Source organism: Enoplosus armatus, chromosome 5 (genome assembly GCF_043641665.1).
Source record: "Enoplosus armatus isolate fEnoArm2 chromosome 5, fEnoArm2.hap1, whole genome shotgun sequence".
Taxonomy (NCBI): Eukaryota; Metazoa; Chordata; class Actinopteri; order Centrarchiformes; family Enoplosidae; genus Enoplosus; species Enoplosus armatus.
Genome location: NC_092184.1, coordinates 17,407,999 through 17,426,157, shown reverse-complemented (window position 1 = coordinate 17,426,157; position 18,159 = coordinate 17,407,999). Strand labels below are relative to the sequence as shown.

At 41.4% G+C, this 18,159-nt stretch overlaps 1 protein-coding gene across 3 annotated transcripts in view; it reads left to right on the top strand.

Moving 5' to 3' along the window:
• The window catches only part of gria4a (glutamate receptor, ionotropic, AMPA 4a), a 96,574-nt gene that overhangs the window by 33,222 nt on the left and 45,193 nt on the right, over positions 1 to 18,159 (top strand). For all 3 annotated transcript variants that reach the window (XM_070905499.1, XM_070905498.1, XM_070905500.1), the window contains exons 3-7: positions 8,104 to 8,343; positions 11,484 to 11,536; positions 11,709 to 11,840; positions 14,252 to 14,305; positions 15,201 to 15,359. In XM_070905499.1, coding sequence (XP_070761600.1) covers positions 8,104 to 8,343; positions 11,484 to 11,536; positions 11,709 to 11,840; positions 14,252 to 14,305; positions 15,201 to 15,359 — 638 coding nt within the window. The remainder of the gene's footprint in view (positions 1 to 8,103; positions 8,344 to 11,483; positions 11,537 to 11,708; positions 11,841 to 14,251; positions 14,306 to 15,200; positions 15,360 to 18,159) is intronic.

Below are 18,159 nucleotides of genomic sequence, written 5' to 3'. Positions count from 1 at the left end.
ATTTTTACCCCAAAAAACACGTAGATAAGAAAACGTTTTTTGCCCTGAGTAGTGTCTGCAGGTCTTCTTCGTCTCAGGCTGCGTATAGCCACAACAGACTCCTCTAATAAGGTAGGGCAGCCTGTATGTAGCCTCAGAGGCGAAGCCCAGGGCAAAAAAAGTAGGGAAAGCACTTGCTGCTCCACTCGCAACTGCTCGCTAAGTTTATTGGTGTGAGTGCACAGTAATAACTGAAGGCAACTCCATATCAACATTTTTATCATTTTGTCTTCTACTCTCATCTGCACATGGTGACTGAACAGCCAGAGGACACTGTTTAAAGAGATTTTTGTAAGAAAAATAAAACTGAAACTGTAAAACTGTTTTCGGGGGGAGTGGGCAAAAATACGATTTTGAAAATTGAGGGGTCATGTCTCCCCCGTCCCCAGCAGAAATGATGCCCTTGTCCGCACATACAGGTTTAGGGAAGTAAAGCACTTTGGATCGTCATGTCTCATGCTTCAAGACACTGTGGAGTTTTCCTTCTTGCACAGTTAATCAACCAATAGAGGGAAACCAATCAGAGAAAGGAGTAAATGAGCTGTCAAAGAATAAAACAAAATAACGTGTAAGCCAGTTGGAAACCTGCGTGAGGATCGAAGCCAGCATCATCCCTTTTGTATCCTAAACATGTACCCTGAATGTGAAATGTGGAAGCCATTACATTCCCACGCCTTCCTCGTTTATTTCACTTTGAGATTGTTATTGAAATTCTCACATCAAAAAGTCACAGCCAATTGTAAAAATGAAAGTGAAAATGAGACCTCACATAGTTGAGCGGTTGATTGTCAATGATTTCCTTGTTTTAAAGAGTTCTTTATATTTGTTATTTGACTGCACAAGGAAGGAAGCCATGTGTCAGCAACTATTAGCATATTCTCTCGCTGCGACACCACCAAAGGCCACAGAGATAGCTGTGCCCCTCTTGGGTACCTGCCCTCATTTTCCCCAATCAGTACTCTTATTCTTAGAAGCTTTATTCATGCAGCCTGAGGGACAAGGCCTGAAGGAGAAGTTGGGGGAGGAGGAGAGGGGAGGAGAGGATGAACAGGTGCAGAGAAGTGGAAAGATGTAATCAAAGAGAATAAAGAAGTGACAGTGGAGTGGGGCAGTTTTACCCAAGAGCTTTGTCTCCTGCTGTTCCTCACCTCTGACCCCATATTCAGCCCTGTATTCAGACACAGGTGCCAAAAAAATAAAGGACATATTCTGGATGGGCTTTGAGGCAGCTCTGTGCATGTGTGAGTTTGAATCTGCGTCTGTGTATGTACTGCGTTCATTTGACGATCCAACTCCAACACACACACACACACACACACACACACACACACACAAAAAGCTCAGAGAGCATTTAATTTCCAGTCTTTTCTTTCCCTTCACTGGCCTGCAGGGCGGCATTTTCTCACTTTCTCTTCCTGCCTCTTTGTATATATCCACCTTCAGTATCCAATTTCTTCTGCTTTTCTTTCCTTACCTCCACTTTCTCTCTGCAGTGTCTGCTTGGCAGACTTACACTCTCTCGTCACTGTCAGAGCCCCTTGTGGGTTTTGGAAGTACTCTCTTCCTCTCTTGCTCTTTCGCTCTCTCTGTTTCTTCTTTCCTTCCCTGAGAACAACTGAAGCCCCCCTTTACTCTCTGCTTGAGGCAGATTTGTGAAAGAGGGATGATAGACAGACAGGAGAGGGAGGCAGACAGAGGGATGAATGGCCTCATTCACAAGCACAGCGCACCAGACACACACACAGATACAGCACAGCACACAATACACTATCACTCTCAATAATCACTGCCCTGTTTATTACCCCTCAGTTATCTTGTAAACTATTTTCCAAAGGAGAGGATCAGATATGAAATCCATAAGGTGGCAGAACTCCCCTGGCAGACTGTTGATTGTCAAGCTTTATCGTTTATCTTGTCTTCTTAATGTTGCTGATGAGCACATGTGAGGCCGGGTGACAGTGTTAACGTCTCAGCAATTGAACACGCCATGTTTTATATCATAATGTGTTTTATTGAGCCAGATTGAATACAATTAGAACATGTCTATTCGTTACAATTAGCATATGTCTCTGGGAGGGGAACTACAGAACTATTTCATACTCCAGAAGTCATTCATAACTCTTGGTTTGGTGTCATTGGCTGGGAACAGTTGGTCACTGCTTAAAAAGCTTTTTTGTTATGAAGTTGTAAAATAACTGTGCTTGCTCTCTCAAAGAATATTGATCCTCAGGCTTTTAGCTTGTCATCATAACATTGCTGCTTAGGATGGATGACAAGTTGTTGTCTGGGTTAAAAATAATCGGCCCATGATTATCTGGGGATAGACCTAATGGAAGTCTAATGGAATTTAAGTCTAATGAAAAGCAATATCGAAAAGCAATAGTAAGTAATAGTTATTTTAACAATGTTATTTGTATGGATGTTTTACCTCTACATGGTTTCCTTTGTTGTTGATATTATTTTACAAGCATCATATTTGATCAAATTCCTTTTCCAACCTCTGAGGTGCCAGAGTTTTTTTGTGTTGCCCCATTGTGCCATAATCTATGTTGTAGTGTAGAGGAACAAATATGAAATCTATACAGCGACTGTGCTCTCTGCCAGATACTATTGATCTCCAGACTTTGTCTTCTGTCTTGTCTTTATAACGCTCCTCTTTAACAGAGCTGCGGTGCAACTGTCAGTATAAAAGTAGTGTTTCATTGTCTCTACAGAACAGACCTTTAATGTACATTGTTTTTTACAGAATACTGTCACCGTTTTATATCCATAATATTATTCAGTATTCAATCATTCAATCAAGGTTCAAAATAGATGCAGGAAACAAACACAAGTGTACCTCCTTGTAGGAGGCCATTCATTTAGTCCTTAAAAATGGTATGAATTAGTCATTATCCAGTATTTTCATTGTACATGAATTACATGTACCATGTCCTATATCTCCTGTACTCCAAATGTGATCTATTGCCTGTCTTTACAATGCCACTTCTTTAAAGAGCTGAGGGCAGCTATCAAACACTGGAGAAAAATAGGCAGTGTGTTACCAAGCGAGCAAGTACCATTCCCCTAGAGAGAGCAAAATTAAGGGGCTACATCTATGAAGAACTTTGTGCTCTTGTAAACAATTATGTGTTCTAGTTAACAATTTAATCTTAAGCACATTGGTTGTATAGTTATGAATAGTATAGCACTGAAACAGTCGTTGTGTTTGTGACTGTTGTGTGGATCACACCTCGGTCTCGCCTTGTGTATAAATTGGACTGATTGGACAAAATCATAATCTCGCCTAGGGCACCAAAATGGCTAGGGCCGGCACTGAGTGGCACCACAAAGTAGGAATACCTGACATTCTCCCTGAGGGGATTAAGGCTGGGAATAAAATAAAGCAGTGTTTAGCAACTATTATCTTCAAGATATCTAATCATGTGTTGAAATTGGTAATAAACACATGATTACATTACATTGTAATATGTCATTCAGCTAGACAATACATTAAGTAAAGATTGAATGGCTTGAGACACAAAAACAATTTCACCTCATCGTTAATTTCATGGATAAAAAGTTTTACCAATAACCTGAAGTTAAAAGCTTCCTCATTTAGCATGTGCAACTCCTGACATTTGGCAACATTAGTTTACTAATAAGATTATTTTGGAAATGGAATAACTATTAGAGCCTCAATAAAAACAACTTACCCTGTAAGGGATAAAAAATGATGTGTAAAGGTTTATCAGCGTACTTACCCCAGAGTAGGATGACACTTGAATTTCAAGGTGAATTTCACACAACACTAGTTACCTCAAAGCTTCTTAATTCCTCTCATACTTAACCACTCTTACAGCTGCAAAACAACTCCTCTTAACATTTTTAGCTTTGTCTTATTTTTTTCACATTTTTCAGTATGTTAACTGATCATGAGTGTTCATTTATTCTACATTTTGAACTAGTTGTGTCGGTCTGGATTAGAGCTTCAGTTATTGAAGAAACTCCACTTCCTGCTGTAGGATGCTCCACTCTTTGTTTTTCTCTGTAAAATGAACTGTGCAGCGCTGCAACATGATAGAAATAGGAGCTTACTTCCCTACAGGATACTACTGTAAATGGCTTAAACATGAAATGTCAGTGTAAGGCAGTGGGCAGTAGATTTCTCTCTAATTATATAGCTCATAAAAGCTTATTATTGGCATTTACCTTACCTCACCCTCTAGGTATCACTGTGCTGCACTATAGGTAACACCGGGCAATGCCACCGTATGGCTTTTAAACTAGTTTGTATTCCTCATTTACTCAGGTGCTTCCTTTATGTTGCCCTTTACCTGCAGGTAATGAGAGCTCGCAGTATGTTTGCAGTGTTTCTGTGGCTCTCTGGAGAATCTCTCTGCAGCTAGAGGGTTGTTATTCAGACTAATGGGTGAGAAGCAACAGCAGCATCAGGACAGAAAGTCGGAAAGTCGTACGTGTGGTGGAGGACTATGCTGTTTTGTGTTCGAAATGCGCATAGGTGACTTTGTGTGTCTATGTGTGTGTTGCTCTTTATGTTGTGCTGTAGTGCAGTGACAGTGAAATCAGTAGCAGGTTTATCTGTGAGCATCTGCTCTTGCTGTCATGTGAAATACAAACAAGCGACCGGTCTAGAGACTCAAGCACTGTGCTGAGAGAGGTAAAGAAAGGGGGAGGGACGGGAGAAATATGGGAGAGAGTGAACACATAGAAAACTGAACCAGAGAAGCAAACAGAAAGCTAAGATATATTAGTATATATATTTTTTCTTCCCTGTTATGCAAATTGAACAAATTTGAAGTGATGCGGAGAGTATGCACATGATAGAGAGGGCTTTCTAAATGCACAGAGACACAAACGAAATAAATCAAAGAGAGGCAGGGATGCTGAGGCTTGATATACTGTATAATGCAGATAAAGGAGGAACATTTTAAAGAGATTTATGGACAGGTTTGCCCAGAGAGAGAGAGGTTTGAGAGACAGAGCAAGCAATTAAGAACCCAAAAAAGACAGGAGATATTGCACACACAAAAAATTGAACATATGGAGATGCTGAGAGAACAAGCGAGGGGGAAGGCAACGAGAGGTAGAGGAAGTCCCAGGAGACCTATTGTGTCCGATGCTTTTACTGTGGCGATGATGCACCGTGCCGCTGGTCCCCTCCTCTCATTAAAGCTTTATGAAGCAAGCTTAGCACACATTTTATTACAATGACGCCACTGTCTGGCACATTCCTGCCTTGCGGCGGGGTGGTGGTGGTGGTGGTGGTGGAGGGGGTTGCAGAGAAACAAGCCCATCGAGACGTACATCAGAAAGGGAATTATGGGGGAAAGAAAGGATGAGAGAGTCAGTGAGGCAAACGCAGGATCAGAAGGCATAGATAGAAAGTAAGGGAATAGGGGAATGAGGAGGTGAGAGATAGGAGAGAAAAACAGAGAAAGAGTGGATGAATGAAGAATGAGACATACATAGAGATTTTTGTGATATGCTCTGGGCCTGTGTGTGTGTGTGTGTGTGTGTGTGTGTGTGTATGATTGCAGATGTCTTGGTATTTTTTAAAAATAGAGTGGTTTGGGATTAAGACTATCAATATTTCCTTAAGTTATTTGATGGAGACCCAGGAGGTGGGTGAAAAATAAAATTTGCAGACAGTGATGTCACAAACTGCATCTAGGCCAGTAGTTTTAGTCAACTTTCTAAAAAAAATCATCAGTTGGCATGGGAACATGTGCAATGGTTTCTTTTTGTTCTGCTGCTTTTTCTATTTTTGCTCTGTTCCCAAAAACAGCTGATCCCCCCCAAAAAAACACAAATTCATTTAAAAGCAAGGGAATGGCATTTTACACGACACTGCTGTCAAAGAAATTCAATTGTATGTTGATTCTCTTTTGTCCTTAGACAGTGTAAGGACATCATTTCTCTCAGCCAAGAGCCATCTTTCATCAGTAAGCTGCCATCATAAATGAGCGTGTTTCAATCAGAATATATGCACACATCTCATCAAACTGTCTCTGCATGCTGTGTGCTTCAATCCCTGTCCTTTAGCTGTAGATTTTACATGAACATTTGCTATTATCTGCTGAGAACTTAATTATGAAGTCAACGTCAATGATTTCGCATGAACATCGTTGTGCATTCCAGGTACTAGTCTGTTCTGGTGTCTCAGCAAAATATAGCACCTGTCATTTAGTAGTTTATCACACACAGGCTCATCTTTTTAACCATCTGAAGTATCAAATAAAACCTGGAAATGCCATAAAAATCATCTTGGAAGACACTAAGTCCGTTGACTTTGAGGATGCCATGACTCAGCTCCTGCTGAATGACGCATGCTAAGTACGTAGTATGCTAGTTCTCTGAATTGAAGACATTTAGCTCCTGTCATAATCGGAGACTAAATCCCTGCCTTATCACCTCCTGAGTGCAGGGGCCCCGGCTTTGTTTAATTGCCTCAAGCCGAACCGTCAAAGCTGCATCTCCCTCAGTGTTTACCCCCACTGAGGCTTATAGCTGATAATGGAATTACTCTGAGTCCCAGGAGGAGGGAGAGAGGAGGCAGTCACAGAGGAAGAGAGGGAGAAGAGATGAAGGAAAGTGGATGGTGGTAGCTGAAAGAGAGAGAGGATGGATGCAGTGCCCGCCTTGTAAAGAGAGAAGAGAGGAGAACTCATGAGATGAAGGGATGCACTAGGAGATCAAAAGAGGGAGGAAGGGAGAAAAGGTTAGAGTGATGGCTGGTTGTTGCCAAAAGAAAAGTCCCCCCCCCTTACTGTTTACTCCAGTGTGACGTATTACGGAGTGGAGAGTGAATTATGACGCAGGATAGAGCTCAAGCTCAAAACATGCCTGCCTGAAAGAATCTCGGTGAAAGGATGAATGGGGCTAAAGAGAGAAAGGAGGGGATGGAATAAGAGGATGAAAGAGAACAGGGGCAGGCAAAGAGAAACATTAAAGAGTGTAAAAAGAAAATTGAGTTGACACACACTTTTAGTCACTTCCCTCGCCGGATCCTTAAAAAGTGAAACACGTGTTTGTGTGCACATTTCCGGTTGATTTGTCGGAATATGCAGCACACAATTCACACACCCAAGAGCTTTTTCTTTCTTTTGTTCACACACAGTTTTGGTCGAGCCGCACGGATGAACGACAAACCGAAGCAGAGGAGAGATTTTTGTGGAAGCGAGATAGCGGAGGACGTCAGTGCTTTCTCACTCTCCTCTCTGTCATGGTTGAAAGCTTCGGGGTGTTTGAAGACTGAGTTGCAGAGTTGTAGTGGAAAATGACTTCACGTTTGAAGTGAGCTCGCGGCGCGGTCAAGGGTGTTTATATCTGTGTGTGTGTGTGCGTGCATGGATGGATGTTAAGGTTGTTAAGCTCTAAGCAGGTGGGATTATTTGACTGTAATTTCCTTAATAACTGCACAAGTAGCCATGCCAGTTTCGGCTACTGGGAATGATTTTGTGCCAGTCAGAAAATTTGAAAATTGCTTGCCAGGGGCTTATAGAGTGTGCTTATACTTTACATGTATATGTATATGATGTGGCAGAGAAGCATTTTGCTTTAGTGCTATAAATCTGTCTCATGTTGGCTTGGATGAATAATACTTTTTTTTCCCAGAGAAAACTCAACTAGACTTCTATAAAACTGATTGTATTTTCTAGATTTGTCTCAGTTTCATCTCAGACTTTTTTGGTACACCATTCAGATTAATGGATGCTCACACACACACCACTCAAAGAGTGCTGTTTGTGGGTCTAATTAGGAGCGAGAAGGTCTGTCGCTCATTAAAATGGTTAACATGTTTAACTAGATTCCACAGTGTGAATTTAATTAAGGGCCATGTGCCTTTCTCCGTTCCATCTTCTTATTTGCTCTTTTTGTACTCTGTTTATTTGTAAAATCAATGCAAAGCTTTTTTCATAAACAGTGTCACTGAGTATACTCTGTGTTTGTTTTTCCTAATTTTTTATCTCTTTCCCCCTTTTTTTTTCTTCTTCCATCTGGATCCCTCTGTCCCCAACACGCTACCCTCCTCCCTCCTCTTCTCTTCCCTTCTCACATCAGTCTGTTCTCAGTATTCGAGGGGGGTCTTCGCCATTTTTGGCCTTTATGACAAGCGCTCGGTGAACACGCTGACATCGTTCTGTGGGGCCCTGCACATCAGCCTGGTGACGCCCAGCTTCCCCACTGAAGGAGAGGGCCAGTTCACTCTGCAGCTCCGGCCGTCCATCAGAGGGGCTTTGCTGTCACTGTTGGACCACTACGACTGGAGCCGTTTTGTCTTCCTCTACGACACAGATAGAGGTAAATGCACAGTGAGGAATACATTAACAAGGTGTAAAAGTCACACAATTTTACAGCTTTAAACCTGTTTTTATCAAAAAACTATATGATTTTGTGAGGGTTTTGAAAGGGGTTTCCATATGAATGAGTACAAACATCCAGGGAAATCAATGATTCACTCTGCATTATTGTTGGACCTTGAAGTTGATTGTTCCTTTTATAATCTAAAAAGAATTCATTAGTCATTATACGTCTCTGGGTTCAGTGATTGAGGGATGGAATTGCAGGACTGAAGTGAGTTAAAGTATGTGTTAATTTTTTGAATTCCACCAGTTACCGTCAAAGTGCTAAAGTACAGTAGTACTTCCTTACAACGTCTCATCTGTTTTCTACTCCGTTTTCCTTTCTTTTTGGTTTTAAAGAGAAAGGTCAGAGAGGGATTTGGGGAAAGTATGCAAAAGGGGTTGTAACTCAGTATTATAGTCTACATTCACTAGGAACCAGAACTGTACAAATGACTGTGACTGGAGCAGCAGCGTGTCCCCATGGCATGTGATAACAAGAGCTAACTGGGTAGATCTGCTGACTTCTATATCTGGGCTTAAATTAAAAACTCAGTTATGTAAGATTGAAATAGATTCCCAAATTAGTCTGGTTCCAAACACTTTTTTTGCATGAAGAAATATCTGTTAATTTGAGTTCAGTTTGGCATGGCACACTGAGAACAATATTATATCATCAACTTATAATGATCTTTTCAAAAGTCTATTTGCCTGGGATTATTTGGCCTTAATTTAACTCCCAAATTTAGCCTTGTTTTCATGTGGAAAAAAGCACAAAGGCTGTGTTACTGGATCTGAACTTTCCTGATCAAAGAGTTCAGCTGCAGAAACAAGGGTGCAATTTGGCACTTTTGAAACTAGGGTTTGGCATCAACTCTTGCAGCGTTCACCTGCCTTTAATTTAACCATTCCATCATGCAGTGCACGTAAGTTAGTGGAGCAGGCACAGCTGATGCCTTCGGCCCCTAACCACTGTCATGGGAATGCTTGGCTCTCTCTCTCTCCCTCTCTCTCTCTCTCTCACACACACACACACACACACACACACACAGACTAATTCCCTGCCACAGGGAGAGAAACACAGGTCAAACATGATGCAGAGTCCCCAGACCACGGTATAGTGGCGTGTTAAAGAATCAGTGAGCTGCACAGTATGTGTGTGTGTGTGTGTGTGTGTGTGTGTGTGCTCTGTGCCTCTGCCAGCCTCCCTTTGGTCCAGGTTGTCTGAGTTAGTACCCAGGGGGAGTAGTGGGAGAAAGAGGAGGGAAGAGGGGGAGCAGGAGAGACAGATGAGGTGAGTCGAGCTGGTGGAAGAGCCGAAAAGAGAGAAAGTAGGAAAGACAGGTGCGAGAAAAGGGAGGAGGAGACAAACAAGGTGAGGGAGGAAGAGGAGACAGTGGAGGGCGGCAGGGGGGAGATTACAGGAGGGGCAGGGAGGAGGAGTAAGAGGACACACAGGATCACAAGCCTCTGGGGATATACAGTAGCATATAACAGAAGGAAGAGAGGAAGGAGGGAGAAATGGAGCGGAGGATGGATGCGTAGAGTTTGGGCTGTGCTCACCCTTGACTTGGCCAAGGCAGGGCCCTTCATTATAGGCTCCCATCAGGCCCTGCTGCCGCTAATGTGCTGGAAAATGGGCAGTAACGCTGTGATCTGTTTTATGCTCCCTGCTCTGCTCTGCTCCACAGACAGCCTGCTGACACACACGCCCACACTCACACACACATACACTCAAACTGAGGTATGTCCACATACCTGCACACATGAATACACGTGTGTACCAAGACATGCTTAAATTCACATACAGTAGATGAATGTATGTGCATCTGCGCGTGCTTTACATCAATATAAGTTAGACCGTGCAAATAAGACATGTACACATAAACAACTCACACACTGAAGTGTAATCCTAAACACATTCTTTTAGGGCACAGATACACTTATTTACAATATCTTGGGAGGCTGGGAAGGTGAAAGACAGGTAAAGACAAACTCTGCTTCTTTGCAATGTAAACCACGATAATACACACACATTCCCACACATACACACTGTGATTACTGAGGCTTCAGATGTGCTTTTTGTTTCAACTCAAGCAATAAATAGCTGCCTCAACAAAAGTAGGAAAAAAAACTGTTGTGTGTGTATTCATGTCACTCTATTCATATTCTGTGTGTTTGCATTGTGTGCAAGCATGTGACTTTGAGTGAACTGTGAGATATGTTTATTTTATAACCCATTCCCTATTCCCATTATAGCTCAGAGCACAGTTAACAACATATTTGGAGGTTCGATAGAGATCTTTATGATAAAAATGCATCAGCTGCATGCCAATATAATGAAGGATTATTATTATAATATGGAGTTTTCTCTCATTATTGCTTTTTTTGCGCTTGTTTTGACCCATCTAGCCATCTGTTCAATGTAATATACCGTAATACATTGCTGCTGATGTTGCCACCTGCTGCTCATGGGATCATATTAACTTTGAAACTCATCTAATATCACGCCGAGAGGCACACTCACCCTATTCAAAAATGTACTATCTCATTCTGTGGAAAAAGAATGTTCCTCTCTGTGTTTTGTTCCAGGCTATAAAATTGAAAAGTGGCAATGTGTTCTCATATGAGTAGCATTTGAATCAAAGTTACTGAACAAGAAGCAAAGAAGTTTAATTTCAATGAAAAGTCACTATACAGTATCACAAAGAAACAGGCTCATAACTCTTTGTCCTGATAAGCTCTGAGGGTTGGTTAATAAAGTGGCATTCAAGAGAGGACTGTGCAAACTGCTTCACCCCCACGTTTAAAGACAAGACATTTGGGTGTTGCTTTGGTAAATGAGATGGGCTGATGAATCTGCTAGAAAGCAGTGCACACCTGGAAGTGCTTTGCTGATTCCAGCATTTTGTGCAAACACATTGTGGTAATTGAGATTAAATAAAAGATTCTGGAAATACTGGTGTGATTTTTTTTGCCTTTAAGTACCTGCACAAAATTGCACAATATAATGACTCCATGTCCCAAATATGGCTTCTGCTTAGTACAGCGTTAATTCTCTCGTTCTCTTTTTCCCTTTCTTTACTCTCTGTTGTCTAGGTTATGCAATACTGCAGGCAATTATGGAGAGAGCGGGGCAGAACGGATGGCAGGTCAGGACACACACACACACACACACACACATACGTTCTTGGAAACAGGCCAAAAATACACACACATACCCACACACACACATGCATAATTACACCCTTTGTTTTTACTGTTAATTCTTCAAACACAGTTGTTGACTTGCTTGTCGTGCATGGCCTTATTCCTACAACCCAGGTGAGTGCTATCTGTGTGGAGAGTTTCAATGAGGCAGCATACCGCAGACTCCTAGAGGACCTGGACCGACGTCAGGAGAGGAAATACGTCATTGACCTGGAGCCTGAGAGACTACAGAGTATCCTAGAACAGGTAATATTATTATATTGCTAACCAAAGTTTCTTAGCACATGGTGGTAACCATGACGTGGCGAGCATAATGGCACTGTAGACAGCAAAGTAATCACCTTACTTCAATATGCCACCATTTTTAAGCCTAAATAATGTATGTATAAAATATTTATATAATTAATAGGATGGAAAAATATACTGATCATTAACTAACTAGTTGAGTATAAATTAAACATGAGCTTTTATTGGTCCCAAGTACATCACAAGATTAAAAAAAAAAAAATCAGGCACAGGATGATATTTGACACTCATCTGGAACCTGAAGGACCCTGCAGCATTTTAGATCATGAGATGCTGCTTTAATGGAGGCCACGTTATAGTTTTATGTGGCACTGTTACTGTCAATGAGATTACTGCAGATAGTCCAGAGATTACTTCACTGACCTGGACTTAACAGCACTTAACATTTAATAATGAGGTACAACCACACCACATTGACACATCAGAGTACAGATAAAGTATTATGTTACCAATTATAGAGTCCTATATAGTTTCTGTTCACTATGTAGTTACTGGTGTCTGTCTGCCTGCTGTCTGCTTCACTCAGCTAGTTGCAACAGCACTCCTTATGCTTTCTGACATCTGGAAAGAAAACAAGATTTGAGCTTTTTCCCTGGAGTTCATAATGTGGAGTGTAAATGTAACTTCCCCAATAGCTACATCGGTGTATGATTGCAGTAAACACACCATAGTGCCCACTCACATACAGGTTTCTATCACACACAGAGACACTTACAGTATAGGAAGGCACACACTCTGACACCTTACGCTTGTCCAAGTTCATTAGATTATCTGTCTTGCTTGATGGTTGAGCTCTGACAGGTGGCGCAGATGTGTGTGTGTGTGTGTGTGTGTGTGAGTGTGTGTGTGTCTGTGTGCCCTTTGACTCAGGTTTCAGAGTAACATCCCATTGGTTCTGCCACCTGTCATCACATCTGATCCTCTGTCTGCACATCTGACAAACTCAGTGACACACACAGCTATACACACAAACACACACACATACTCACACACATACATAGCCCACACACACACATACACGCTTACCTGTGAAATACGTACCAGTGCATAGTACAAGCTACAGGCAAACAAACATACACACCAGCTTTTAAATGCAAGTACTCACAGAGCTACACACACAAACATACACCAGTAACAGCATCCCAGACAGATAGACAGACAGACAGTTTCTTAATTGGCTTCTGTGGTATGTGAACAGACAGACGGAGACACACACACACACACACACACACACACAAGTGTATACTGATACAGGCATACAGACACAAACACACACTCCTGTCTCAGTGGGCTCTGCAGTGCTGGCATTGGCTACCATCCCTGCTCTGAGACAGAGACTGCTCTGTTTGTCTGCCCCTGCCAGCTGCGATCTGTGTGTGTGTGTGTGTGTGTGTGTGTGTGTGTGTGCGTGTGCGTGTGTGTGTGTGTGTGTGTGCATCTGTCTGTGTCAGTATGTAGCTGTTGATATGTGTGGGTAAGAGAGCCAGAAAGAAAAAATGTAAACAATTAATTGATTAATTAGATTTATGCACCATGCTATTATGGAGATCCCATCCCACTGTACAGAAAAAAACATTACAGATTTCAGTTGTGAGCAGAAATACAGTTTTTACTTGATGTGCATGAAGTGGAAAAGACTGTCTTTAACTTTGACTTTGTAGACTGGGTTTCATGGTTTTAGTTGCCTGAACTTAACTGTACCTCAATCAGGCTTTAGTTGCAATAAGTTGAAGTTAACATTAACATTTCCACAAAACTGTATATCGCTAATACGAAATGTGACTGCAATTCTTGTACGAAAAGATTGCCTCTTGTGCCGGAAACCTGTCACTATTGGATCCAGGCACCTCATTAAGCTCATTACCAGAACAAGTTAAATCCTCCTTCTTAAAGGATGCAGGTTTTTTTTGTAAATCAAGTCAGACCAGACAGGTTAATAGAGCCCTAACCCAGACAACACATTGGTGAAGCTCTATAAATGTAAAAGAGGCTGCGGAGTCTGAGCCAGCGTGGTACCAAGGACAAGAGAGTGAAGTCCTCACAAGCTCATCACTCCCTCTGCTTTTAATCAGCATAATAACCACAGTCACTGTTGGGTGAGGCAAGGGAGCCACAGATGGGAGGCAGTCTCCTTTATTTGTAGTTTGACCCCCCCTCCTCTGCTTCCTAAAACTAAATTAAAACAATGAAGTTATCTTGTCAATAAGTTAATTGTGAATCCTACATGTCCCCTGGTTTGTCCGTAGATAGCAAAGAAATGATGCTCTCTCTCTCTCTCTCTCTCTCTCTCTCTCTCTCTCTCTCTCTCTCTCTCTCTCTCTCTCTCTCTTTCTCTCTGTTTTTCTTTCCAGGCTGTCAGTGTGGGGAAACATGTAAAAGGTTACCATTACATCATAGCAAACCTGGTAAGAACTGTTAATGGCATTGCCGTTGGCTGTTATTTTGAGACATGTTTAGTAGTGTGTTGGTGTAATGTCTTCTTTTAATAGCCCACATGAGGATAAGTCATTTTTGATATGTCAAAGAGACAAGACAAAAGGTTATTTAGCAAACAGACGCACAAATTATTATCAAGATGAATTCTTAAAAAAAATAGAGTCCGCCATAACACACAATCAGTGCCTACGTCTTTTAAGCCATCATTATGAGACTTGTTTTACTTACCCCTACCCTGACATTCAGCTTCTCCTAAGGTTGTTGTTTTTTCTGCAGTTATTAGCAGAATAAACAAACCATGTTTGCCAGTTCCATATTAATCTTTTAACATTCCCACCAAGGAACCATTTTGGCTTTTTACTTCAGAGTTAGTGTGTTAACATTTGTCTCTCCTCAACAAAGTCAGAGCCGTGGGTAGCTGCCGGAACTCACGTCAGTAAATGAAGTATTGCCTCAACCTTAATCCCTAAAATCTGTTCCACAGCAGTTCTCTTCGGGATGGTGAAAAAGGGGGGCGGTGAGCTCAGGTCAAGCTAGATAGGTTCTCAGAGCTTTTAGCAATTAGCATCCATCAACCTAGGATAACCCTCACACGTCTTTCCTCTCTACCTCTGTCTCTGGCCTGGTCCCATATGGATAACTCTTCACCACCACTTCACTACCAAGTGTCACTCTGCATGAAGACACACTCGCAGCTGTGGAAGCCACTCCATATTAAGTAGGGGTATAAATAATCAGATAAACTGTTAGTGTACGATACGTCAGCAAAGATGCACACATGCTGTCAGGGGGTTTTGTATTCCACTTCCACTGAGTTTTGTCTGTACCTCCTCTCATCTTTTTTTCTTTCTCTCTCTTTCTCAGGGTTTTAAGGACATATCTCTGGAGAGGTTCATGCACGGCGGGGCCAATGTGACTGGTTTCCAGCTGGTGGACTTCAGCAGGCCTATCGTTATCAAACTGATGCAGCGCTGGAACAAACTGGATCAGAGAGAGTACCCTGGATCTGAAAGCCCACCTAAGGTGATAAAAAATATGCTGTCCCATCTTTAAATAAACCAATTGGAAGCTCTTGCCTAAAACAGCTGCCGCTACCTAAACAAATGTCATTTTAAATAGTTGCAATTGTGTTCGAAAATGTTGTTCTCTTCAGCAGCCCTTATTCTGCCTTGGCTACTTTATTCAGGAAAAAAAATACATAACTTAGTTTAGCTAAAGCTCTTTTCCACTTTAACACACCGTCAGTACTCCTACATATACACCAGAGGATTGTGCACAGATACACACAAAGGGGTGGTGGCATTGGTGTGCAATTCACCACAGAAGCCAAATATACAGCTTCTTCTAACAGGTAACCAGTCACAGGGTGGTGTACTGCCTTTGAACCATTCGGAGTGTGATATGGTGCATTTGGTTCGGCTTCTTAGGCAATCAGAGTGTGACCTCAGGATGTCAGAGGTGAATTGGCTGATCCTACTGTGATTGAATACATAAATTCCACTATGACTGTTATTTAGTGTCAAGGTTAACGCGATGCGTGCAGATTCTTCAGACTTAAGTCTTCTTTGTCATGTCTGGCCTCCATGATATCTCACTTTTTCCTAGCTTTCCCTTCCCCTTGTCCACATCCAAATGCTCACATACCCATATAGACACATATAAAAGGGATGCCTTCTATATGTGTCTCATTGTCTCTCTTACTATATATCCCTTCTCCTCTCTCCATGCACCATCCTAAGTGTCTATTTTCTCCCTCTCCCCCCTTCCTTTCTGTCTCTTGTCTTTATCCCTCTCTCCTCCCCCAGTACACCTCTATTGACCGGGTACTGACCTGCAGCCAATTGTGTTTGATTTGTGCATATATTAACTGGAAAAATGTCCACCTACCTATTAAAAATACATCATACTGCAGCTCTCTGTCCCCAGTGATTTGGCTCAAACTCACATGCATGCAGTCACATTCAGACGACACACACACACACACAAACCATGTAGTAACTATAAAAAGACGATGTTGTTTATGAGTTTTTCAAGGCAGGAATTTTATATTGGTGGTCATATTGTTTCATTATTGGAATGTCATTGTTCACCCAGACACCATATTAATTGGCTAATCATCTTTCTCAAATTGACCTGATGAATTCTCATTAGAGGATGTCGCCTGCATCAATCGACCCTTACCGTTTACACAGTTATTGTGTTAATGGAGGCAAACTTATTATGCATGTTTGTGACGGATAGACACAGTGAGCATGCTTAGATATACAAAATAAAGTTAAACTGCAGGTGTCCTCAACTTTCAGAACTTTGTAAACATCTTTGATGAAGTGCATTCAAAGGGTTTTTTTTCCCCCATTGCAACCACAAAAGGGATGTTTTACCTCTGCCTTTTGTAAACAAGGAAACATGATTTTAATCATTTAACACAATAACACAACACCAGATATCTCTAGTGACAACAGATGCCTCCAAATTGCTCTCGGCTAATTGGTGCTATGTAAAAACTGAGCTCAGTTATCCTTGGGCCAACTCATAGCCTCAGGCCAAGTAGAACTCTCGTCTGATAATGTGCAGTGTGTAAAGCACTACAGGGATTTGTCCCTTTTGCACTGGAGACAGGACTTTTGAGCTAGCTGCTTTTGGCCATCAATAAAGATCTCTTAAGCCAGTGATTCAGTGTGCCTGGAGATTTTGTTGAAATATAATGAAAATCATTAGTGACCTGGCAAAGTAATAAGAATTATTAACTTCATAAAATTCAGCCACAATGCTTATAATCACACATATGTTCTCCAAGTTACAGCCTTTTGGGGCTTTTTCCTTCCAATCTTTTTCACACATGATCAGAGTATGAATAGGTTTTCAATATCTGCATTAGCATATTTAACAGAAAACAGGGCTGCCTTTATCAATATTTGTCCATGTGTAAAGCATTTATTGTTTGCCAGACGCCGGTGCAAAGCTCATTTTATAAATTAAATATGCGTGTCCAAATGGTTTGAAAGCTACTGTCTTCATTTTTCATTTCAATTTCCCATCTCATTTGACAAGAAAAATTAATGAAAGATGATGATTAACCCTGCCTCTGCTATATTATGTTCCCTGTGGTACAGTCTATGGCGAGATTATTAAATATCATTTAAAAGCAGAAATGTGTATGCAGTCTTTGCACTGGATTTATAAACCACTGCATATGTATAATATCCTGTTAAACACAGCAGTGCTTTGAGCTAAACGCTAACATCGCCATGCTAACATGCTCAAAATGACAATGCTAACATGCTGATGTTTAGCAGGTATAATGTTTACCATATTTATCATATTATTCTAGAGTGTTAGCATGCTAACATTTGCTATTTAGCACTAAACACAAAGTACAGCTGAGGCTGTTGGGAATGTCATTGGACAAAGACAAATGTAGACCGGATAAAAATGTAAGTGATCACTGAAGTACAATTCATCCTGAGAGGGACATGAATGTACTACATTTCATGACAATCCATCCAATAGTGATATTTCCGTCTGGACCAAAGCGGTGAACTGACCGACCAACCGACCGACCGCTGCTAGCGTGGCTAAAAATACACAAATAAAGGAATGAATAAAAAGATTTTGACTACAACTCATTATGCTTGCAACATTGCTTTATCTCACTCAGGTCAGTTCACTCATAAAAGTCTTTGTATGCAGATTGTACATTCTAAATGCACTGCATACATTTCTTTATAAACATTAGTTTCAGTGGCACATGCCTTCTTTTATTGCATACATCACTTATAAATCTGGACCTTGGCCTGATATGGAGCAGCCTATCCTATTAGAG